The sequence below is a fragment of the Mustela putorius genome, unplaced genomic scaffold, assembly GCF_011764305.1.
Source record: "Mustela putorius furo isolate JIRA1106 unplaced genomic scaffold, ASM1176430v1.1 tig00000242_pilon_pilon_pilon, whole genome shotgun sequence".
Lineage (NCBI taxonomy): Eukaryota > Metazoa > Chordata > Mammalia > Carnivora > Mustelidae > Mustela > Mustela putorius.
This window is the reverse complement of record NW_025421325.1, coordinates 15,253,378-15,279,877: the sequence shown is the minus strand read 5'-3', so window position 1 is coordinate 15,279,877 and position 26,500 is coordinate 15,253,378. Positions and strand designations below refer to the sequence as shown.

At 43.8% G+C, this 26,500-nt stretch overlaps 1 protein-coding gene across 7 annotated transcripts in view; it reads left to right on the top strand.

Annotated features, from left to right (window-relative positions):
- The first annotated feature begins 4,521 nt into the window (after positions 1 to 4,521).
- The window catches only part of ADRA1A (adrenoceptor alpha 1A), a 127,928-nt gene continuing 105,949 nt past the window's right edge, over positions 4,522 to 26,500 (top strand). For 6 of the 7 annotated variants that reach the window (XR_006606256.1, XM_004775091.3, XM_004775089.3 and 3 more), the window contains exon 1: positions 4,522 to 5,425. Coding sequence is in view for 6 of the 7 variants with exons in the window: in XM_004775091.3 (XP_004775148.1) it covers positions 4,543 to 5,425 (883 nt within the window). In the remaining variant the exon portion in view is untranslated. Of the gene's footprint in view, positions 5,426 to 25,981; positions 26,031 to 26,500 lie in introns of all 7 variants that reach the window. The other variant, XM_013047156.2, reaches the window with a different exon arrangement.

The window sequence follows — 26,500 nt, the reverse complement described above, 5'->3', positions numbered from 1 at the left end:
TGGATAAACTCCGTGAGATATAATTTCAGTCGGTCCTCATAACAACCTTGGGGGGTCTGATTGTGCCCCTTTAAAAATTAGTAAGTCTAGGTTCCGAAAAGCTGGGTTTTACCCCTGGTCTTATAGGAGTGCAGGGAAGCATCTTTATGACTCTAGAGCCTACTCTATCTTCACCCTACATCCCCATGTGTCTAACTCAACACCTTCTGGGACATGCACCTCAACTAGTTTTTAAAGAGTAACCCACAGGGGCACCTGGGTGGCTCAGTTGGTTAAGCCACTGTCTTTGGCTCAGGTCCTGAGCCCAGCTCCGCGGGGAGTCTGGTTCTCCCTAAGACCTTCTCCCCTCTCATTCTCTCTCTCTCTCAAATAAGTAAATAAATAAAATCTTTAAAAAAAAATAATAACCCATAGATGGATAGTTCCCTGCTTGTGGGTCTATGGTTAGCCAGGAAGAATTGGTTCCAGAGAATTAGTGTCATAAACACTGATGTCACTGGCTGACAGGCAGATCTGAAAGACTTACCAGGCAATGTGTAAGGACCAAGCTACCCAGAAAAGAAAGAAAGAAAGAAAGAAAGAAAGGCAGCTTTCCTTAGCCTTGGCTCCGGCTGGTAGGGGAAAGGAGGGTTTGCATGCTTATTTATAGGGGGCTGGAGGTCTGAGAGTTCCAAAGACTTTGTTACATTCTAACCTTGCAGAATTGAGCAATTTGGGGTTGCTTTTCTTGCTGATAACACTACTTCCCTTATCTACCTGGAACAGATCTTAATAGAAAGCTCGCCCTCAATGGTATAAGGTTAATGAATATGAAATCAAACAATAACAATCTCTGTCTGGTGGATGGGATTCCTAAGGAACATACATTATATACATCTTTGAGGATGAGATACAAGGGTTATAGGGAATTATAGTCCAGTGCTCCCTACCTGAGGGGACTGAGTCCCAAAGAGACTTAGTTACTTAATTAGAGTGAAGCCAGATTTCCTGTATCCTTATCCACTATTCTTCTACAACCTTAAATTCAGTTTATGGATAAGCAAGCCATTTTTGTATATATTTTTAAAATAATATTAGAGTCCAATCAAATGATATTAAAGTCTAATCAAATGTGATAGGTATATATACTAGCCCTAGAGATGGGGGAGGTGGGTGTCATTTTGTGTAAGAGAAAAGGAAGTCTAAATATTGGGTTTTTAATGAGGTAGTGCTCCCTGATCTTTCCATGGGCATTCCTCCAAGGCATTAGAGGTATTTTGCTATAAAAGAGCCTCCCAAACATCCCCTTGGAAAAAACAATATCAATTAACTTTTGTTCAAGGGAGAGAATTCCAATGCATACCATGGGTCAAAGTTCTCTGTTACTAGGTTTAGGGGTACCTGTAAATATTCTAAGAACAGTGTATTTTGTCTAAATCAATAAAGATGAAAGCAGATGATGTAGGAGGTGGGAATCAGAGTACAGAAAATTTTAGTATTTTCCCAATATTCCAAAAACACATATGGCTTTATCCAGTTGCAAGGTAAACAGAACACGGAATTTACCAGAAAAAAAGGCAAATAAAATTGGTGATATCAGCTTGTCATATGCCAACTATTTAGTGAATCAACAAGAATTAAAAGAGAAGTAACAGAATTAACATTCCTTTAAAAAATACATTTTCTTCTAAGAACTGCAAGAGAATCTGTGGCACTTTACCAACACCAAACCGTGTTTGGAAACTACACCGGCACTACAATGCTTTTTAAATTCATTTGTTTAAAGAAATAAGAGATGGATCATATTTAATAAAGTTTAGATATGCTCACCTTATCTTCTCGGAATCACAATTTTATTACAATCAGATTTATTAAATGTTATCTGATTTTACTCTCATCTTAAAACATCTGCAAATAATATAATTTACCTGCGTATTTGGCATAACAACATGCTTTTCTTGATTTTAACAGAAACTAGTCCAAGTGTTAATTGAATAAAGCTGTTCAAATGTAACTTTTGGGTCATTCCTTTGAACACACCATACATGCAATAACATCTGTGCGGCAAGTGTCAATTTTTCTTTTATTTAAAAAATCCTATCATTTAAAGAAGTTACTTACTATAAATAAAAGTCACACCCACACTCACACCCACAGCCACCCACCCACACAAACCTTTTTAAAGTAAAGCGAAAACTTAATACACTCAGGACAGGCGGGAGGGGAAAAAAATACGGCTGTGCGCATTTTGCCTGTTGCCGCAGAGTAATACGGTAAACAGCCGATTACGGTACTCGCCGGGGCTACTGCCTGTGTGACGTCAGCAAGATCTAGCTGCAAAGTTGCTTGCCATTCTTTGCTGATGTCGGGGAGATGAATATTTAAAGGGTAAATGTGGAGTTATTGCTTGGCTATTTTTTTTTTCTTTTTCACTCTTTATTTTAAATTCTGCAGGTAAAGCGAGTGAGCTGGGAGCTTAAAGACCTCTGTGGTGGAGGGGTGAGTCAGCGGGTGCAGAAGAACTAAGAATTGGTTCCTTGGTGAGACGGTCGCCTCTTCCCCCAGAGAGGCAGGGCTGCTCGTGGGACCGAATCCCCGGTCCGCACTCCGTTCCAGGTGAGTGCGCGGCGAAGCAGGATGCGGGCGTCCAGGAGGGCGGGGTGGGTGAGGGCCCAGCTCCCTAGTTTCCCCGTGAGCCCGAACCCGCACTTTACCTAAGCGCCCCCATCCCGCTTTTTTCACCCGCTGTGATACCACCATTCCACCCCACCCTGATTCCCTTATATATTTTAGAAAGTTATCTCCTAGTTAACAAGTGTGCTTTTCAGCTCGTATTTATCGCCCCGAGGTAGAGGCAAAAGGCTTTCTGCAGTTGCTTGCTTTTTTAGTACCACCTGTGAGCTCCTGAACTTGTGATTTTTTTCTCAATAGTCTTTGCCCCTGGGGTCCCGCCTCAGGGCCTGCCCCCAGCCAGAGTCCTTCGAAGGGAAGATGGGCCCCCCCCCCACCCCTCGCATTCCTGCCTGAGTCCCTGGGGTCGGCTCGCAGTCGTGGAAACCTAAGTTTCTCACACAGACCGTGGCCCCAGCCCAGAAAACCGCGAAGCGCCCACTTTTCCTCTGATTTTTTAGCCTACCCAGTCCGCAGTGACCGCCACTTGTAAAGCCCCTTCTGCAGAGGGGCGCCTGCCCTCCCCACCACTTGGCCTGCACCCGCGCGGCCGGTCCGGGTGTGGCTCGAGTCCTCCCGCCCGGCCGATCCTGCGGCTTAAAAAGGGCTCCTGGACCGACCCGGGTCGCGTTCAGCCTTCGGGCCCGACAGGCTGTGCTCGGTACCTGGCTCTCGAGCCGGCGGGGCTGCTCCACAGACCCGCGCGCACAGCACACCCAAGTGCGAATAACTCGGGCGTGAACGTGCGCGCGGCTCTGGCTGGCCTGCGGTGCTCGGGCCGCTGCGGTTCCCTCTCCCAGGCCGCCCCCTCCAGGTGGCTGCGAAGCAACCTGTTTAAACGGCAACCGCCAGTTTTCACCGACTCGGCTCCACGCTACACACACTCGCGTACACACACAACACACACACACACATCAGCCGCAGTCCCGCCTCGCGAGCTTCGCGGGGTTTTAATTTCGCTGTGCGACCGCTCATCATTGGCCGCGGCGGCTTTGGGTTGGTTTGCTTCGGATCTCGGAGGCCTCGGGCCGCGCGCCAGGGCAGGTTCCCAGCGGCGGGGGCACAGCGCGCGGTCCTCTAGCGCGCCGCCTGTGCTGCAGCAGGGCACGCCGCTCCGGGACCGCAGAGCCGGCGGGGCTCCCAGCCGCCGCCCACGGTCCGTCGAGCCCGGGTTTGGCCTCGCTTCCCGGGGCGCCTGGTACACACGCCGCCCTTCTCTTTGCGCTCTTTCAGGAGAACGAGAGCAAACAACGACCCGCAGTCGCCTCGCTCTTGGCCAAATCCACTTCCCCCGGCCTGCGCGCGGAGAAGCTGCATCTGTAGCCCGAGTCCACCGCGGTCCAGTCACCCTGTGGGTAACTGCGGGCCGGCAGAAGCGCCCAGATGCTGGCGATCCCGGCCTTTGAGAGTCGACGGCAAACCCGTTCTTGATTGTGGTTTGCGGGGAGACTGGCGCTGGACTATTGAATTCTAAATAACGTGCAAAATGCTGAATCTTCTAACCAGGACGGATCAGACAGCACGCAAAAGCAGGCCCCTGTAATTCGGCGACTGCACTTTGCAACGTGCCTCCTCGAGCTTCGCGCCAAGCCTCGGGTAGGAAGGGAGCTGGGGCCGGAGGCCAGCGCTCCGGGAGGACAGGGTCCGCGGGTAGCCCCGCGCGCCCCCGGCCATGTCACCTTTAACGTCCTGCCCCTTTGCGTGGCCTTCTGAGGGTTTGCGCGGCAGGCCGGGGTTGCTTCTCACCCGCGCGCTCTCTCTCACCCCCAGCTAACCCCAACGGGCAGGGCTCCCCTGAGCCGAGACCTTTTGACTCTGCTCCCCAGCTTCCGCCTCCGCCCTCGCCCGGGGGTGGCTCTTGAGAGCCGGACCTCGCCGGCCCCGGCTGGGACCATGGTGTTTCTCTCTGGAAATGCCTCCGACAGTTCCAACTGCACCCACCCGTCGGCACCGGTGAACATATCCAAGGCCATTCTGCTTGGAGTGATCTTGGGGGGCCTTATCATTTTCGGTGTGCTGGGCAACATCCTCGTCATCCTCTCCGTGGCCTGCCACCGGCATCTGCACTCGGTCACTCACTACTACATCGTCAACCTGGCGGTGGCCGACCTCCTGCTCACCTCCACCGTGCTGCCCTTCTCAGCTATCTTCGAGATCCTGGGCTACTGGGCCTTTGGCAGGGTTTTCTGCAATATCTGGGCTGCGGTGGACGTCCTGTGCTGCACCGCGTCCATCATGGGACTCTGCATCATCTCCATCGACCGCTACATAGGTGTGAGCTACCCGCTGCGCTACCCCACCATCGTCACCCAGAAGAGGGGTCTAATGGCTCTGCTCTGTGTCTGGGCGCTCTCCCTCGTCATCTCCATCGGGCCGCTCTTCGGCTGGAGGCAGCCTGCCCCGGAGGACGAGACCATCTGCCAGATCACCGAGGAGCCCGGCTACGTGCTCTTCTCGGCGCTGGGCTCTTTCTACGTGCCTCTGACCATCATCCTGGTCATGTATTGTCGGGTGTACGTGGTGGCCAAGAGGGAAAGCAGGGGCCTCAAGTCTGGCCTCAAGACCGACAAGTCGGACTCAGAGCAGGTGACGCTCCGCATCCATCGGAAAAATGCCCCAGTAGGAGGCACCGGGGTGTCCAGCGCCAAGAGCAAGACGCACTTCTCAGTGAGGCTCCTCAAGTTTTCCCGGGAGAAGAAAGCGGCCAAAACACTGGGCATCGTGGTGGGCTGCTTCGTCCTCTGCTGGCTGCCTTTTTTCCTAGTGATGCCCATTGGTAAGTCTTTAAACACCCTGTTAAATTGCTCCCCTCTGTTTCCCCAGACTCACAGTCAAGGGCGGGGGTCAGGGGACAGGGGAAAGAAAAAGAATCTGCATTTCAAACAGCAAAGCCCGAGGTGGGGGTGGGGGGCAGTTTGGAAAATGCTCCCTTGTAGAAAAGTGAATTTTAGTTCCCTTTCTTCTCTCAGTCTCATTTATATGATTATGTCCTAGAGCACTTTTTCAACTAGTGTAAAGTGGCTTCCAGCAGATTAATTGGTCTCCTTAATAAGAACGTCAACTTTTCTTAATGCCTTTAAGCATTGGTTTAATTTAAATAGATCCCTCTTCTTTGGAGTCTCAGAGTCTCGGGCACACACTTAGGCAGGGGCTATGGAATGCCACTTTCACCTCTGCTGCTTGGACTGCAAATTCTCTTGGCCTAAAAATAAGCACCATACTTATTCTGAACAAATGTGTAATTTTATTATTAGATTAGATTACTCCTAAGGGTTAGTCATAATGGTCTGCTTATGTTCTATATCTGTGTTAATTTTATTTTCTGGACTCAGTATGGAAGAAAGTGTGGCCAGCCACTGGCAAGGGGAAAAAAAAGATGATTTTGTGTCCACATGAATTTAAGCTTTAAAGAATTCAACATAATGTTTCCAATAAATGAATACTTACCCCTTTATTTTAGTAGTATTAAAACGAACAGTAGTCTTGTCCAAGATCATTCTGAAAGTTGCAGATGACACTGTTTGAAAATAATACAGTAATGTTACAAATCCAATTTTTGCAAATGCCATATTAGCTATTGTCAAAACTAATTAGCACATTGTAAGTATCAGCAAGCTGATCCACTTGGACTAGTCATCTATATCTGAGAGGCCTTCATGAGATCCCAAAATGGTTGTTTGCTATTTTTAGTTTGTGAGCTCAAATATAGACCCACGCATTGCTTGTCCACTAACTCTAGAAAAAAAAAAAAGTTAAAAATTAGTAAAAGTTCGTTTCTGGCACTCTAGAGGTAAATTTAAGTGGCATACATTCAAAGTACTTTAACTTGCAACTCTGTGTTGTAATAGCAGCTATTTGTTTCTGAGGCCAACTCAAAACTTCATTTGTCCAGGATCTTTATTTCATTCTCCTTCTCCGATTATTATTCTGAAATCCCAAGTGGAGTGAAGCGATTCTTCAAGTTCTAGAGCTTTGCTAATAGCATAGCCACCAGCTGCATGTGGCTGTTTAATATGAATTAAAATTAGAGATAATTAATATTCAGTCCCTCATTCTCACTAGCCAAAGTTCCAGTGCTCAATAGCCACACATGGCCAGTGGCTCCTGTTGGGGACAGCAGAGATATTGAACATTTTGATGGTTGCAGAAATTTCTCTCTAGAGGGGCTGCTTAAGAGGCCCTCCTGAGTCCTCTTGCTGGCTCTCCATGGTGCCTGCCTATCACGATTGCTGACTCTGTTCCTGGAAGTACATCACAGCTTTGAGTTTATTTAAATAACACCCTGCCTTTCTGCCTCCCATCTCTTCCCCCTGAAGTTTATTCGTGTATCTGTGTGCTCATACGGCATTTGTTACACTGAGCACTGGTTCTCGATGGGTAGTTTGAACAAGGCGACAAATTCCTTGGCAGTAAAATGTTTGCATTCTCTTAAGGGAGGTAGACAAACAAATGAATGCACCTTAAGAAGTCAAGGATTACTAAGCAGTAAAAAAAAAAAAAAAAAAAAAAAAAAAGGCAGGATAAGAGCATAAAGATTTGTAGGGCAATGGGGTGGGTCATCAGAGGAGTCCTCTCGGAGGAATGATATGGAGGAGCAAACATTGCCAAGTCCGGAAGGGCCTTTTGGGCAGAGGGATGGCAAGTTTGGAAAGTAGCCTGACCTATTCAAGGGAGATCAGAGAGGCCAGAGTGGCTGAACGACAGAGAACGTGTGGGCAGACAAGTTCAAAAACGCGTTGTGGAGACGAGGTCAGAGAGCCGTGGATCTTTTAGGCCCTAGTGGAATTTGCCTATTATTCCAATTGCGTTGGGATGCCATCCCCTCATACAGGTTTTAGCAGGGGGGTGGCTGGTTTTAGATATTTAAAGGATCATTCGGGTTGTTGGGTCGAGAGTGGGCTGTTTGGGGGCCAACTGTGGAAGCAGGGAGACTGGGTGGGAGGCTGTTAGAGCGGCCAAGGGTGGAGAAGTCGTGATGCCTAGCGCTTGGGGGAGAACAGGTGGGGTGTGAGATGTGATTACATTCAGGACTTATTTCACAGGTGGAGCTGACAAGTTTGGACATAGGGTATAAGAAAAAAGAGAGGAATTAAAGATAACTTCTGGTTCTGGGGCATAAGCACTGGGGTAAACAATAGTGCATCTGGTTGAAAACTAGAGAATGATGGAGTTGTTAGGGGCTGGCAGGAATGGGAATCACAAGTGTTTATTCTGTGTAGCCCTGCTGAGAAGTGTCTGTTCACCATCTAAGTAGAGATGCCAAGTGGCCGGCAGTTAGATGCATGAGCTCCAAGCTGAGAGGGGCAGCTGGGGCACCCTGTAAACTGGGGACACAGCAACATACTTAAAGCCACAGAAGTGGACGGGTCTACAAGGGAGGACATATGGAGAGAAAGAAGAAATAAGAACAGAACCCATGGCATTCTGGTATTTGAGGACCTGGAAGAGGAGGAGAACCAACTAGCAGAAGAAGTTGAGAAAGAGTGGGCAGGGAGGTAGGAGGAAAACCAGGAGACTGCATTGTTCCCAAAGCCAAATGGAAATGTTTCAAGAAGGCAAAAGTATTGAGCTGTGTCACAGGCAGCTGCTCGGCCAAGTCAGAGGAGGGCTGGGAATCAACATTGGACTTGGCCATGTGGAGGAGGTCCTTGGAGATATGAGGACATCCTTTGAGGATAACAGTCTCAGTAGAGTGAGGGAGACAAAAGCCTGACTTTGTGCTTCCCAGAGAGAATGAGAGATGAAGTGAGAGCAGTGAAAAGAGACAACTCTTGGGAAAGTCTTTTCTAGACAGTGAAGCGGGGAAATCGAGGAAGAGAGCCGGAAGGATCTGGAGAGAATTTCAAAAGGTGGGGGATAGGATACCATGTGTATATTCTGACGGAACGATGGAGTAGAGTTGCTGATGGTGTAGTTGAGGGAGGAGGTGGGATTCAGTGCCCAAGTGGAGTGTTGAGAAGCGAGGGAGAAGCCGGGGTCTGTAAGCACAGAGACGAGCACGCGCGTAGGAGAAGCGTAATCAGCTCTTCAGAGTGTATTCATGCCCTTGACCTAAACAAAAGCAAGATCATCAGCTACAGGTGAAGAAGGCATAGAACGTGACGTTGGTTTGAGGAGCAAAAGAAGATGTGAAATATTAATCTTTGAGGCGAGGGAGCAAATAGATGACGGAAATTTCGTAGCATTCCCAGAAAGTCCTACGGACGTATATGAGATTTATAGTCATAAATTGAAAGGAAGACCAGTCAAGAAGGCTGGTGTCCCTTTCCAATAGCTAAGAGGCAGAGGGTCAGGAACCACAGTAAGGGCATGAACTGGAACAGATTAGGAGTCACACAGATTCAGAGAGTGAACCAGAGAGAACTCTAGTCTAACCATGGCCTCCCTCTTGGATCTGCTCTCTTGGGGAATTAGGGACTTTGAGGTGAGGGGTTACAGTGGCAGGAAGCCGTGGTAAGACAGCAGCACCCAGAATCACTGGGCTTCCTTTAAATCCCAATAATGCAGTGTGGCAGGAAGGAAATTGAAAACGTACAGTTGGCAGTCTGACCGGGCTGTTCAGTCGGAAGGAAGTCCCTGAACCTACCAGGATCTGTGGTCCAGAGTTTCTCCATGCTACCGTCTGAGCGAGAGACTATTTCTTCCAGGATGGATTGACTGTATAGTAAGTACCAGGCACTGAGTTAGAGCAAAAAGATGAATAAAGCACATTCCCAACCCTCAAGGGAAGCACAGTCTAGTTAAGGAAACAAATTAGGAACAATTACCACAAGTCTATGAAATGGTATTCGAAGTGCAAAAGAATATCACCGTGAACTGTGTCTGGAGGTCACTGAGGAGACTTCTAGAAGTGCCACTGTTGACTGAGCAGGGACTTGAAGCCTACACTACTTCTGCTGGGCATCAGTGAGATGTTATTTGTTTTTAGTAGCTGTTTTTTTTTTTTTAATTTTTTATTTTTTATAAACATATATTTTTATCCCCAGGGGTACAGGTCTGTGAATCACCAGGTTTACACACTTCACAGCACTCACCAAAGCACATACCCTCCCCAATGTCCATAATCCCACCCCTTTCTCCCAACCCCCCTCCCCCCAACAACCCTCAGTTTGTTTTGTGAGATTAAGAGTCACTTAAGGACATTTTTCATGCAAAACGTGAACCGAAGAATAAATATGCCATGAGATTTTCAGACACAATGGACACAAGTTCTTAAGTATGACAAGTGCTCTCTTGGGAAGCAGAGATTATCAGCCCGAGCTAGGCTGTCAGAGGACAGCGGGGTCCGAAACGAAGGCAGGCAGGGACACACGTGGTGTACGAAGCCAAGGAGCGAAGCACCCACAGGTGCGGGAAGCAGCCCAGGATAGTGAGTGAGCACTCTTCCGTGGCCGAAGGCTGCTCCTCTACCCTGTGAGAGGGCTCCCCAGCACCTCCACACTTCCCTCCTCCCCAGCTCCAACCATCAAGGACCGGCTAGTTGTCGGACTGGACTGAGTAGCGTGATTGCCGGTAGAGATGGACTTGCCCACCCTCAAGTCTTGTTTTCTTTTTGCCGCCTCAGTGTTTGGTGAAAATGTTGAGTCAGAAGCCCTTGTAAGGAGGGACGTCACCTCTGAGGCGGTTATCAGTGACTGTGTGGAAAAGCCAGGTTTTGGTCATGGAGCTGAATAGGGAGAATAGGAAGGCGAAAGAAGGAAGGGTGAAAAATACATCTTCTGGAGAGCTCCAGCTTTTCTAGAGCGGGTATCGTCTTTGCTTGTTTCATCCCTTGGTCTAGAGCCTGCCATTTCCAGAGTCATTGGGCCGAGTGGGAAAAGTAGAAAAGAAAGAAAAGATGGGGACATTTACTGAACGTATTGGTGTGTCAGGACTCTGGATCTCTGATTTCAGGACAAAGTGGGCATTATTGCTGGACCTATTCATTGCTGTGACCTCTGAGTCAAAGGAGGAAGTGTTGGGCTGAGTTGTGGCTCCTGTGGACATAGACTATTTGATATTTATGTTAAAATTTAAAAAGATAGTGGACCATGTGGCAGTAAGGAGGAAGAATGTGTTTTAAAATGGGGTGTTTGAGGGGAGGCAGAGCTGTCAGGGGGCTTACTGGGTAGAAGCAGTGAGGCAAAGAAAGATTCATTTGTTCAGCAAAATTTCATGGAGCATCCACTGGGCCAGGCAGCTAAAGAATCGCTGCAGAAAAAGACAAGAACAAAATCCCTACTCTAGTGAAGCTGAAAATCTGCACAATGAAATGCATCACCAAGTTCCAGATGGTGATGCGTGAGACAGGGCAAGGAAGAAGGGCGAGTGTAGATAATGACAGATAAATGACATATAACGACTCTTGTGGATGCCCCAAATAACCAGACATCGGGTTGCTTTGCTATAGACGGGAAGAGGTCAGGCCCTGATTCTCCATGGGGAAGGTTGACCTCTTAGAGATAACGGTTTGAAGATAATCTAAGACTTGCTACAATTTTGAGATAGGAGGCCAGTTTCTCAGTTACTCTGGCTCTACCACAAACTATCCCAAAACATAGCAGCCTAAAACAACAAATGTTTTATAGCTCACGATTCTGTGGGAGAGGGATGAGTCAAAGCCCAGTACATCTATCTGACCATTGGGGCTGCCTCTCAGAATTGGCGGCCGTCTCTTCCTCCAGTGGTTATACACCCACGTTTCTCCCTCCCGCCCTTCCTCCCTTCCCTTGTCTTCCCTTCCCTTCCCTTTTTCTTTCCCCTTTTCCTTCCTTCCTTTCAAGACTTAGTATTTATTTTAGAGGGAGAGAGAGAGAGCGAGAGCATGAACATGAGTGAGAGGAGTAGAGGGAGACAGAAAGGGAGAGAGAATCTCCAACACACTCCCTGCGGAGCACAGAGCCTGACACAGCACTCGATCCCACGACCCTGAGATCAGGACCTGAGCCAAAACCAAGAGCGAGACACTTAAGTGACTGAGCCACCAAGGCACCCCTTGACCATCTTTCTTCCTTTCTCTTTCTTTCTTTCTTTCTTTCTTTCTTTCTTTCTTTCTTCATTAACATATAATGTATTATTTTCTTCAGGGGTACAGGTCTGTGAATCATCAGGCTTACATAGTTCATAGCACTCACCATAGCACATACTCTCCATGATGTCCTTAACCCAGCCACCCCATCTCTCCCCTCTAGCAATCCTCATTTTTTCCCCTGAGATTGAGTCTCTTATGGCTTGTCTCCCTCCCCGGTCCCATCTTGTTTCATTTTTCCCTCCCTTCCGCCCACGACCCCTTGCCCTGCCTTTCAGATTCCTCATATCAGGGAGATCATATGATAATTGTCTTTCTCTGATTGACTTCTTTTGCTCAGCATAATACCCTCTGGTTCCATCCACATTGTTGCAATTGGCAAGATTTCGTTTCTTTTGATGGCTACATAGTATTCCATTGTGTGTGTGTGTGTGTGTGTGTATACACACACCACACCTTCTTTATTCATCTGTCAATGGACATCTAGGTTCTTTCCACAATTTGGCTATTGTGGACATTGCTGCTATAGACATTCAGGTGCACATGCCCCTTCAGATCACTACATTTGTATCTTTAGGGTAAATACCCAGTAGTGCAATTGCTGGGTCGTAGGGTAGCTCTATTTTCAACTTTTGAGGATCTGCCATGCTGTTTTCCAGAGTGGCTGCACCAGCTTGCACTCCATATAGTGTAGGCATCCTCTCCTACACCTCTCGTTTCCTGACTTGTTGATTTTAGCCATTCTGACTGGTGTGAGGTGGTATCTTACTGTGGTTTCGATTTGTATTTCCCTGATTCCAAGTGATTCCGAGTGATGTGGAGCGCTTTTTCATGTGTCTGTTGGCCATTTGGATTAGACCAGCTTTCTTATAGCCTGGTAATTCTTTCCAAGAGAGCCAGGACAGACACTGCCAGGCCTTTGAAGAGCTAGAACTGGCCCAGTGTCACTGCTGTCTCACTCTGCAGTGAAAGCAAGTTATAAGGCCCACACAGGTGCAGGGGGGAAAGACATAGCTTGATGTCCTGATGAGCGACTGGTGAATGCACAGAGGGAGGGAGGGTTATTTTGACCACCTTGCAGCACATCTCTCTCACAAGCATATCAAATAGCATTTCTCTTTTATCTGCTAGTTTTCTATTGAGAATTTCCGATATGCTGGGCTTTATGCCATGCGCCAGGTAAGAAGAGTCTGGGTCCTCGCCTTCCCGCAGGCTTCTAATCTCTTTGGATCAGATAATGTCTGATTAAAAAAACCAAACTGTGTACAGTGCAGAGAATGTAGGTGGTTCCATGAAAACATATACTGTGGATAAGAATGACCCTGAGCAGGGAGGGCAGAAAAGACTTGCTGCAAAGGAGGGCTTGACTTTTGAGCCAAGATGTGCAGCATGGGGAGATGCTCCCTGGCTGCAAGGGTGATGGGGTGGATTGGGGGGTACAGAATGGGTCAGGACCCCAACAAGGTTAGCTGTCTGGAAAGTCCTCATGGACATTCCCCCATCTGCTGTGTGTTAATTCTTTCTACCCATGGTTTCGTGATGCCTTTTCTAGAAAACTTATCATTTTTGCTGTATGTTGAGCACGGGGGCCACGTAGATCTTATTCTTCAAGACACAGAATGGAAAGGTTCTCAATAGCCTGGTGAGATCTGTAGCATGAGTTTACTTTCCACTGATGTTTTCTTTCCCCTAATTTCAGAACAAATTGTTAAGAATATTTGAGACTCCTCCCTTCTTCCCAAACTTGATGCTGAAAAATCTCAAACACACAGAAAAATGGCAAGAAAGTACGATGGCCACTTGTCTGTCCTTCACTAGATTCACCACTTAACATTTGCTCACACTTGCATTTTCTCTCTCAGTCAGCCTCTGCTCTATCTTGTGGGTGTATGACCCACAAATGTTCTCCCAAGCTCTGAGGCAGTGGGGGTAAAGGGGTTGCATTCAGTGAACAAGTCCAAAATCCTTTATCCTTCCTTTGCCACTGGATAGACACAGACTGTCCCCTTCATGTACTGAAAAAACAAACGAACACACAAAAGATAAGACTGTTGGCTGGTGTGACCAGAACAAAGGTGTGTGAGATAGCTGGTAACAAATGAAGCTGGAGAGAAAGGAACCAGACCAGATACGCTCTTCGAGCCATTTTATGAGTTTTTAACCAGGAACAAGGGTGACATGACCAAGCCTATATTTCAGACTGTCAAAGCCTTCGTGGAAAGAGGACTCTGGAAAGGCCAGTGGGAGACCTTTACACGGGACAGGTGAGCCATGTCCTACCAGGCGCCATCCTTCCCACCCGCGGTGGCAAATAGTTATTTTCGTGAGCTGCTACATAGTTCTGGAATTCCTCCTTGTCATTGCCTCTGGCACAGATTTATGAGAAAGCCTTTCTCTGATCACAAATAGTATAAGCAGACGTGGCTTTAAATTAATTCTGGCTCTTTCCACGAGACGAAACTGTCAATGAAGATTTACTGTCATATTCAGAAGAATGTGCTGCAGGCTCAGAAAACATCTAGAATGAGTTCCAACAATGTTTTGAACAATAGCCGACTCTTTCAAATTAGGCTACAGACAGGCAAGTCATTACTTTGAAGGAGACAGCATTTAAGGAGGAAGGCTTTGCTATGTTTTCTTGCCTCCTGGTTTCAGGTTCAGATGGGAAGACCCACCTTCCTTGTCCAACAGGTTCCCTGTATTTTAGTGCCCTTTGGTTTGCTAGCTGGAGGCTTGCATCACAGCTTCTCATTTTTAAGTTGTATATTTCTTTGCTATTTGAAAAATGTCCCCCCTGTATTCTTATAGTCATTTGTATTTCGACTTTTGTAATGCAAAATTGCTTGTCTGCTTTTTTGCTGCTTTTTATAAAGCCATTTATTTTTATTTCTTTTCTATTTGTAAGCTCATTTTTATACATTGAAGATATTAATCACTTATTTATAGTATATACTGGGTTGCCAATTTTTTTCTCATGCTATAACCAGATATTGCTGAGAAAATGTAGCTTCTTTATTTTCCACGAAGTGATGTGATCTTTTTCATGAACTCCATGGAAATACACACACACACACACACACACACACTTTTAGTCAAATCCAATAAGCTCAGCCTGATCCCTTCGTTTAAGCAGCGTCTTTATATCCTTAGTCTCTTTGAAGTAACACAAGCCATACAGATTTGTCCGCTAAGTTGTTGACCAGGTCGAGGGGCTCACATGATCTCCTGGGTATGTGGAGAGGAAATTAGGACACTTGGCTGACACTTAAGTGTGATTTTTTGTGTCCTGCTTTGGGGAGGATGGTGTAGTATAGTGACTAAGCACTAGTTGTCCTCTGATGAGTCTGAGGCTGTTCATTGTGGTCCATTGTCCCACTTGATGACCCAGGGAATCATTTTGTCCCTAGAGCCCCCCGTGATCATCTCTTGCTCCTGAGCTAAAGTCCTCCACAATGTTTCACCCCTGATCCCTTGAGAGACATGGAGATCCCCGTGAGTTCCTTCCACACCACACACACTACATGACACCACACCACACACACCACACCCCACACGCCATACACACCACAGCACACCACATTACACACACCACAAATAAATACCACACCGCACCACACACATCACACACACCATACCACGCCATACCACACTGTACCACACAACACCACACACCATACCACATCACACCACACACACTATACCACACCATACATACACACCACACCATACCACACCCCACACCACACACATACCACGTACACCACACCACACATACCATACCATACTGTACCGTACCACACCATACCGCACATACCATACCCACCATAGATACCACACATAACATACCATGCCACCCACAGCACACACACTGAACCACACCACACTAGCATGTTGACCAGGTTTGCTCTCTGCCCAGCTGTGCCGGCTATAACTTTCACGGTGCAGTAGCTGTCATGTGGCATCTCCCAGATACCCAGAATGGAGAGTGGGAAAAATCACCTTCACTCCCACCTTTATCTTAAATGCCTCGAGGTCCTTGTTGAGAGGGGAGCTCAGAACACCCAGCCGCCTCTTTTCACTACCTTCTTCCCCTTTTCCCCCCACAGTCCACCTGTAGAAGGTAGATGGGGAAGACATTCCCTTCCTTTTTCTGGTTAAATAGGACATTCCTCTGAACCATGTCTTCTGCCTTCCCTGGGTGGCATCTCCCTTCTGTGGAATGGCAGATGGATTTCAGACAGAGAGACAGAGAGGTTTACTAAAAAGGGAATAAAGATGAGGAGTACTTAATAATATAATTCTTGCACGTATTTAGCAACTATGCTTTCCATTGGGTTTTTTTTCACATTTTATTGTTTTTGTGGTTTTTGCAAATATATGGACATTTAACATTTCTAATGTGGTCACATATTTTAATCTAATTCTTTATGAATTGTGCCTTCCTGAGGATGCTTGGAGAGATGTTCCCCAGTGCCAGTTAGATAACCTCTGTTTTCCCCTGTTCTTTTAGGGCATCATTTGTCATCCAACTGGAATTTATTTTTGTACTTTGGTCAGTGATGTCTAACTGTATTGATTTTGATGGTTAGTCAGATATTCTTTTATTTTTTAAGCCTGATGTTCTTTTTTTTGTTTTTGTTCTTTCTTTTTTAGAGATTTTATTTATTTATTTGACAGAGAGATAGAGAGAGAACACTAGTAAGCAGAGCGGCAGGCAGAGGGAGAGAGAGAAGCAGGCTTTCTGCTGAGCAAGGAGCCCGATGCGGGGCTTGATCCCAAGACCCTTGGAACATGACCTGAGCTGAAGGCAGACGCTCAACCAGCTAAGCCACCCAGGTGCCCCTAAGCCAGATGTTCTTAAAAGATTTAGTGAATAATCTATCCTTTCCTATCCTACTTGGAAAATCACCTTTGTTATATTAAAAAGAATCTTGGGACTCCCACTTCTGTTCCGTAATTTACATTTCTCTGCTCTAGTATTGGAGCCACACTATTTTATTTTTCATTTAAAAATTTTTACTCTTTTTTTTATTGTAGTATGGCTCACATATAACATGTAATATTTGTATTTATGACATAAATATCATACTTATCATATAGTATATCTATATTTTTATGTATAATATAGAACATAATTTAATATATATTAGATTATAGTAAATATTATGTATATTTCAGATGTACATCACAGTAACTTGACAGTTCTGTATACTATTTTAGTTATTATGGTTTCATAATACATTTTAACATTTTTTGGTTTAAGGCCCTGGATGAAAATTCTTTTTCAAAATTATCTTGTCCATCCTTGCGCATTCCTTTTTCCAGAAAAACCCCGTCCCCCACCAGCCCACACCACACACAAATCCTGTCACATGTTAATCGTAAATTTTTAGGATGTATAGATTAATTTGAAAAGTGACATTTTTATCATGCTGAGTCCTCCTGTTAAGACTTATGACATGTCACCCCATTCATTTCCCTGGCTACTTTTTGAACTATTGTTTACACTTTACTTTTCATCACACTTACTAACATGTCCTAGAAAACTATGATAGTAGATTTGGGAAATACTGCTTTGGTGGTTCAACATTAGATTTGGCACTCGTTGTTGGTTTTAGATCAACACACGTCATCATATCAAGGCAGTATCTTTCTAAAGTTTATAGAAACATCTTATCAAAACTAAATTTTAATTTTATCAAATGCTTCTTTTTTGCTACCCATCACTACCTCCTTTTTTCTTTGACACTGTTCTGATAAATTTTATTTCATAATATTAACCTATCTGTGTATTCTTGGATTAAATTCTATCTTGATCCGTGGCATTTTCCTTTTTTATTCTGCTGTATTATACTAAATGTCTTATTTCTGGATTGCATCTGTATTTCCATGTGAAGCAAATGTATTTTATTTTATTGTGGTGTGTTTGTCACATTTTGGTATCAAGTTTATGTTAACATCATAAAGTCAACTGTGACACTTCCCATTTTTTTGTACAATCCATAACAGTTTAAATAGCATAAGAATTATGTGTTCTTTGAAGGTTTGAAAGAACTTGCCCATAAAACATTTGGGCACAGCTCCTTTTATGGATGCAATTCTTGGAGACTGGTTTCTATTTCTTCCATGGATAGTGGTCTATTCTGATTGTCAGATTTGATAATCTTTGTTTTCTTATTTTCCATTTTCCTTCTTATTGAGGCTTAACATTTTCACATAGAATTCTACAGGAAATTCTTTAATTTTTCATTTCTATCTTTCTCATTTCCCACATCATGTGCTTATGTTTTCTTCTTTCTGTCTTCATTAAGATATCTCAGAGGATTGTCTGTTTTACTAGTTTTTTTCAAGAAACCCATGTCCTGGACATATTGAACCTTTTAATCTGTGTTCAAGTGCAATAATTTAATCTTTAGACATTTCTTTCTTTTACTTTTTCTGGTTATATTTGGCCCTTTTTTAATTCCCTTGCACAGATTGTCTGCTTCGTGTATTTTCATTCTTTCTTGTCTAAGATTCAAAACAATCAAAGCTGTACGTTTTCCTACATGCAGGCTTGAGCTCTTTGCCCTCTGTGTTGCCAAGCAGTGCTCTCATTTAGTTGCTCCGATTCCCCTTTCAATGTTCCCTTTGTCCTATGTAGATGTAAGAGGATTCGTTGCAGTGTTCTTGCTGTTAGTTACTTTGAAAATAATTGGTGTTTTTAAATGCCCCACTTCTAAAATTCAATTTCAGATTTACTACATTGGGGTCAGAAAACGTGAACTAAATAATTTCTAGCTTATGGAATTCAGTGAGGTTTTCTTTGTGCCTTAACATATGATCAATAATCAGTATATTTAATAGATTCCTGTTTAATAGGTACTTGTTAACTAAACTTTAATAATGACATTTTTAAGATCTTCCTAATTTACTATTCTTTATCTTTATCCATCATCTGTTTTCTTTGTCAAATATTGAGGGAGGTATGATTAAAGCTTCCCACAGCTACTGGGAATAACTCTCCGATTATTCTCATATTTTTAACAGGTTTGCTTTATATATGTTGATGCAGTTGCTTGATACTTTAAAGACTGAGTCGCTAATATCTTCATTAAAGACAAAATTTTATCCTATATTTATTTTTCCTTGATGTGCACATTTAAAAATATTAATACTGTAATCTTTAATTTGGTTTTGTTTGCATTTGCCCGCATAGCGTTGCCTGTCTTTTTCTGTACCGGCTTGTGTATTTTGCATCACATAGATTTTTTTATAGTGTACGCATTTGATCTGGGTATTTGTCTCTCAGTAAGGATTTAACTAATTTCCAGCAATTTCAGCAGATATATTTGGTTTGATGTTTGTCTTCTTGCTTTATGCTTTCTGGCTTTGTATTTGTTTCTTTTTCTTTGTTTTCTGTCTCTTGCAAATTGTACTATTTATTTTCTTTGTTTTTTAATTCTGCAGTGTTTTGGAAAGGTTGTCTCCCAGTTTTATTTCTACAACAAGTTATCTTAGAGCTTTTCTTTTTTCTTTTCTTTTTTTTCAAAAGCATTTTTTAAACCTTCAGTTATTTCTTACCGCAACTTCTATCAGTCACCTTTGCCCATGTAAGGGAAGCCAAGTTTAGCATGCTTGGATTTTTTTTTTCTTCCTGAAGCACATCTTTGGGTTAATGAAATTTTACATTTAAATTTGGATTATTGCTATTAAATGATTGTATTATCTACCCTGCTTTTGTGTCTTTCTATAATTTAATCTAGTAATACCAATTGCCCTCCTCTTATATACTGTGATTTACTTACTCATGAGCTCAGGATTTTGCTCTGTCTGCCATGTGGAACTCTGGCCTGTTTTGTAAATAAAGTTTTATCGGAACACATCCATGCCCATTGGCTTACCAATTGTTCACACCTGCTTCTAGGCTACAGTGGTGACAAACTTGAGGAGTTGCTACAGAGCCCACATGGTTCACAAGGTTTAAAATATTTACTATTATCCTAAAGCAGAGTATAACACCAAATAAAATTTTACCCATGAAGACATATGCAAAACATATTTTCTAAGCCCTTACATGCCAGAGCCTGAACTCACGAACAGCAACTTCCCTGAGTAGAGAACTTGAATTATATACATATATTTCTTAATTTTGAAATACTGTAAGTACTCCTTTGTTTCTTGGTATTTAACACTTTATAAACGATGTGAGGTCAACTTGAGTTGTGGATAGAATTTTTTCCCAGTCAAATTTTAAAAAATGTCTCCTGGAAATTTCTGGTATGGGGGTAATATTCATTGCTGTTGCCTGGAACCCACTGCACATTTTTTTGTTCTGAATTTAAAGATGGCTTCTTCAGTGCTCACTTCCTCTGCTTCGCTTTTCCCCTTGGAATTCATTGTGGCTCCTGTGTCATCCTCCTTTTCCTTTTGCTTTCCCCTCTCATGTTGTCACCTTTTCAGCTGTCTTTCTCCGGCTTCCATTCAAGTTTCTCACGTCTGTGTTCCATTTTACTGAATTAGTCTCAGGAATGTCCAGTCTCCTCCACATTCTCTCTGCTCCACTTGACTTGTTTGGCACATTGTTGTCTTGTCATTCTTGCCTACACTGACTTTATAATCCAAAAAGCTCCTTATGTCCCATTGCAGTACAACGGAGAGATTTTCTTCCATATCACTCTCTGAAAGGTGGGCTTTTGCTCGGACTTCTCGGAGGCACCTCATACGCTGAACAGCTGAATCTATCATGTGAGCAGTAATCCTTCTCTTTTTGTTAAACTTCATTAAGGATGACCTGAAAATAAAATAAGAAGTGGGCTCTGGTTGGAACTGGATGGGTCCCTGTGCCCAACTCTCAGACCCAGATTAAGAGGAGAAGGAAAAGTATTGTCTTTGTTGTAGTTTAAGTTTACCAGGGTACAGACCTCTCTATCCACAGGGAGCCAAGAAGGAGATAGAAGGAAAAGGTTTCAGTTTTATTTAGTAGTTTGTTCGTCCTGTTTCCTTGGCCCAGAGGGTTCGGTGGTGTCTTCTCCTTGTGGCATGACAAAGAAATCTGCGATCTTTTGGGGATCCACGTCCCTGAAAGCCTCCCTTTACTTGTCTGTGGAGCTTGCTTCAGAGAAGCAAGGGGCTTCCCACCCTGTGGGAACCTCAGCATTGTATTCTTCTCAGAAGCTTGAGTACAGTTGATATTTGTCTTTGAAAAGCTACCGCTGAGTCTGCCTGTGTCTCCAGAGTCATTATTCAAAGCCCCTGGGGGTGTCACTAAGCAACGACTGGGAAACATCTTACCTTTACCCTCTTTTCTTGAGATAAACTGAGGACTTAACAGTCCTTCATTCAGGCTGCCTTGTGACCAATCTGTAGTTCCAGAAATTTCTCAGAGGTTCTGGCTTAGATGTTGCCTTTCCCTCATGTCTTTCAGCAGTGGTGTAAAATGTCATCTATGCTCTATTCTTTTAGCTTTACCAAGAACTTAGAAAGGGGATGAGGAAGTTCAGCTTGACCTTGACTGACGTCACCTCCTTGGCTCAGGTACCTCTCACGTTGATATCAGAATGGAAAGCAGAAATGAGAATAACCCAATGTGTGACCATTTCCTTTGGTGCCATGGAAACTTGTGGTTCCAGGCAAGGCAGAAGGAGGAAGTTACCCATGGGGCTGGACAGTGGCAAAGCCCCTTGATAATCCTGTAAGCTGAACCTTCTCTTGTGGCCCTGACCATATGAGGTTTAGATGGACTCAAGTGAAGAGTTAACAATCCTCTTCCTAGAGAAAGAGATGAAGTAGTTTATGAAGCTGACGTGGTAGGTATTTCCTTAGTCACTCCAGGCTGCTGTATGTAACAGGATACCCCAGATTGGGTGTCTTAAACAACAGACAGATATTTTTTACAGTTTTGAAGCTGAGAAGTTCAAGATCGTGGTGTAGCATGGTCAAGGGCTTGGCCTCCTCCTGGTTCACTGATGTCCAGTGTCTCACTGTGTCCTCATGTGACAGGCCAAGGTCAAGCTCTGGTCCCTTTGGCCCCTAACAAGGGCACCAATCTCCTCATGGGGACCCCACCTTCATGGCCTCATCTAACCCAAATCACCTCCCAAAGGTCCCACCTCCAGAGACTTTCACACTGGGGTTAGGACTTTAACATATGAATTTGGAGGAGGACACACACATTGAGTTCATAGCAGTGGTGCTGACATGCCATTGATTACATCAGTTTAATTCCTAGAACAAGCCCATACAGTAGAAGTTGTGTGCTCATGTAGGGATGCAGAAAGTCAGGCACAGCAGACATGGACTGATGTCTTGCAGGAGATCCTTGGCTGCCTGCCCCGGAAGTGGGGAAAGTGATCTGGCCATGAGTTAAAAGTCTGGGTTTCAGTTCCTCATCGGCAGGAAAGGGGACTTGTGTAGGGCCAGTGGCGTTCAGACTTCTCAGCTTCAGAACTCTTCGTTCACATGAAATCAGATGAAACTCCAGCTTCACAAAGTGGTACTGGCGGGTGGAACGAAGCAGCCAGGGGACCGGGGTCCTGGACCTCCTACCTCGCCTCTCTGAGAGTGGCCATTGTGTGTGGGGGTGATTTAGACCGCAGGTTGCTCTCTGTGCTAACATTGTCTGATTCCAGACTCAGTAGAGGGTGTCTGAGGAGGTTCTGGAAGGAGTTAGGTTTGCATTTTCAAAGGAGAAAGAGGGAAAGTTGACAAAGGGCACATCAGCTGTCATTATTCTGGAATGCTGGCAGAGCCGTAGTCTTTGCCCAAAAAGGGTTTGAAAAGGGAACGTTGCACACTAACTTTCTTTCTTTCTTTTTTTTTATGTGCTGTCCACATTTAGCTTATTGCCAGGCCATGTAGTTGCCAGTGAGAAACGTGCTGTTTACGAATTGATCACGTAGTTGATCCCTTATAATGAGAGAGGTTTCTGGAAGCTTCCTTACAATCGACAACTGTGTTGGTTTATTATTTTTTTTTTAACTATTTCACCGTCGTTAAGAGATAACTTAAGGACAGGCTCAGAAGTGGATTCTTTTAAAGGAGACTCTGGGAGAAAGTAAAATCCCAGAAGAACAAACTGTCCCACAGAAGTCAGTTCTCAGCCCGGGGTAACTTTGCTCCCTAGGGACATGTGGCACCGTGTGGAGGCGTTTTCGGTTGTCACAGTATCCCAGTCGGGCTGGGAAGCGCTGTTGGCATCTAGTGGGCTGCTAAACCTGTCACAGCGCCCAGGACAGCCCCACCACATGGCGATACCCAGCCCAAAATGACAACAGTGACAGGCCTGAGGAACTCTGCTTTTTATTCCAGGAATTCCTAGAATCTGTCCACATCTTTAGAAAAGCACAGCACCAATTTCAGTTATCACTCAGAGTCTTTTCAGTGTGTTTCCTACATCCTGGCTAGTCATTCAAAAAAAAACCCGCTAAGGTTTCCATATAGCTAAGGTTTCTCAGGAGCTAATAATTGTCTAACCACTGTTTCTGAGGTAAAATTCACATAACATAAAATTCACCATTTTAATCATTTTACAGTGTATGATTCAGTAACATTTAGTACATTGACACTAATGTGCAACTGTCCCACTATCTGCCTCCAAAAAATTTTCACCCCAAAACAAAACTCTGTACCTATTATCAGTCACTCCTCATCTCCCCCATCTCAAGCCTCTGGCAACTGCCCATCTGCTTTCCCCTGTCTGGATTTGCCAAATCTCAGTAGTGCAAATAAATGGAAACACGTACTATATGGACTTTTTGCCTGGCTTCTTTTACCTCGCATGTTTTCAGGCTTCCTCCATGTTGTAGCACAGACCAGTTTTTCACTCCTTTTCATGACTGAATAATATTTCATCATGTGGATGCCATATTCTATTTATCCCTTCCTCAGTCAAGGGACATTTGAGTCGTTTCTGCCTTTTGGCTCTTGTGAATAGTGCTGCTATGAATATTCATGCCAAAGTTTTTGTTTGAACACCTCTTTTCAGTTCTTCTCAGTATATATGTAAAAGTAGGATCTCTGGGTCATATGGTACTTCTATACTTAACTTATTGAAGAATATAAAAAAAAAAAAAACCTGTTTTCCACAGCTTCTGCCCCATTTTGTGTACCTCTCAGCAATGAATGAGGGCTCTAGTTTCCTCACATGCTGACCAATACTTATTTTCCTTTCTTGCCTTTTAATTATAACCATCCCAGTGGATGTAAAGTCTTATCTCCTTGTGGTTTTATTTTGCATTTCCTTCACAATTATTGAGGTTAAACATCTTTTCATGTACCTATTGGCCATTTGCTTATATTCTTAACCCACTGAGCCACCCAGGCCTCCCTAGCCATTTGCATATATTCTTTAAAGCAATTTCTGTTTTGTTCAAGTCCTTTGCCCATTTCTAAATTAAGTTGTCTTTTTATTGTTGAGTTGTAGGAGTTATTTATATATTCGAGATACTAGACCCTTATCACATTAATATGATTTGTATATATTTTCTTACATTCTCTCTGTGGGTTGCCCTTTCACTTTCTTGAGAGTGTCCTTTGATGCACAGATGTCTTTCATTTTTATGAAGTGCAGTCTATCTGCTTTTTCTTTTGTTGTTTATATTTTTGGTGTCATAGCTGAGAAAACATTTCCTAACTCCAGGTCACAGAGACTTATTATCACTCTGCTTTCTTCTAAGAGCACCGTAACCTAAGAGCTTCTGCTTTCTTCTAAGAGCACCGTAACCTAAGAGCTTCTGCTTTCTTCTAAGAGCACCTAACGTAAGAATTTCAGCTCTTACATTAGGATTTGGACCCATTTTGAGTTAATTTTTATATTTAGTGTGAGTTAAGGTTCCAGTCATTCTCATGTATGTGGAAATCCAGCTGCCCAAGAATCACTTGTTGAAGAGATTGTCTTTTTCCCCTTGCACCCTTGTCAACATTCAATTAATAATTGATACTTGACTCTTTTCTGGGCACTTAATTCTCTTCCATACTCTCTACATGTCTGTTATCCTAATACCAGTACCACACTGTGTCGATTGCTGTAGATTTGTACTAAGTTTTAAAGTGGCTATCTACTATTTTTTACATTTTCTGAAGTTTAATGAACTCTTTCAAAAAGACTACCTCTTTTTTAAAGAACTACACAGATTAGTAGAGGTACACAATTCCTTTGGAATACCAAAGTTCAAAAACTCTGAAGATGCAAACGTTCTACATAACCAATTTGGGGCCCCAAACCTAACTTGATCAGAACTCATCTGGCAGAGAACACAACCTGCACTCAGTGTGAATCTATAGATTTTATGAGACTTATGAAAATCTAGATTTCAGAATATAGAACATAGTATACAGATTTTTTATAGATTTTTATATTCACACATTAAGTTGTATAAAGATTATGTGTTTGATGTGGACAATCTTATCCACAAAGTAGATATCCAAAAAGTGGATTCTTTTTGATACGGACCCACACCCTTCTGGTGGTAGTGTCTGGCACACAATATACAGACCATAGAATCTTTATAAAATCTGAAAAATCCTGAATTCCAAAACTCACGTACTCCAAAGGTTTTGGAAAAGACCTGTCTCCTTCTGAATATCTCATGATGCTCAGAACTCTGATGATATTCTGTCTTTGTTTAGAAAAAGAGGAGGAGAAACAAAGAAGCACGTGTTTTATGTGAATAATATTCATGGCACAACAGATCTGTATTAGTCAGTGTTTTAGGCATTTTATCTACTCTGTCTCGTTTACAGTTTTTCAAAGCATAGGTCCTGTGGGGAAAAATAACAAAGCGACCCTTGGCCGTGAAAAGTAGGGAGTGGTTTTTCTGAGCTTCTTTCTATTAACAGGAGGAAGTGAAAAGAGAGGCTTTGTCCGGAATTCAAGGTCCTGCTTAGCTCCTGTTGGTGGGAAACCAAAGAGTGGTTTCCTCCTGTGGTTGGGTGGCCTCTGTCTGCTCTGGCCTCTGTATAAGGACTGCTTTTTTCCCTTTTACAGTTTCATTTGGCCTCATCATTCCAGAGAGAAAGCAGACTTGCCCTGATTCCTTCTCACCTCTGTGTGACTCTGCGCAGCCATCATGGGCTGTTTGTGACTTCCAGATGATTGTTTTCCTTCAGATTAGTTAACACAGTCTGGAATTTTGCCCTTTTAGGAGTTCTTTTGGTTTAAATATTGGCCTTCAAGATCATCCTCTAAAATGAAATGGTTAGGTCATCCATGACATACATGCATTCTGTGTCTGGTACATCAAACCCTACATCCTTAGCCCATTGTTCAAGTGGTATTTTATTTAACTTTGTAGTTCCCTTGTAAAGTTATAATGCGGTGTTTCTATCCTTATTTTACCTTCCCAGGAAATGAGGCTCATAAAGGTTAAATCGTCTATCCAGTGACACCAAACTAGTAAGTAACAGAGATCTGTCATGATTTTACCTCTGTATTCTATAGCATAACTTCCCCCAATAGAAGCACATTAATTGGGGCACCTGGGTGGCTTAGTCGGTTAAGTGTCTGCCTTCAGCTCAGATCATGGTCCCAGGGTCCTGGGATCAAGCCCACATCAGGCTCCTTGTTCTGTGGGGAGTCTATTTCTCCCTCTCTCTCTTTGTTCTATCTCACTCTCTCTCTCTCTGTGTCTCTCTCTTTCTCAAGTAAATAAATAGAATCTTTAAAAAAAAAATCATGTTGATTATGTGGCATAAGAAACATTAACTGTGGCCACCATCTACAGGAGACAATAGAGAATCTTACACTCTGTACCATGACCTGTCATGATTAGCTCATATGATAAGAAGGGACGAAGTAGGCAAATGAGAGAATTGAAGCTGGAAAAGGTGACGACAAATGGAGGAGAGGAGGAGGAAGGGGAGCAC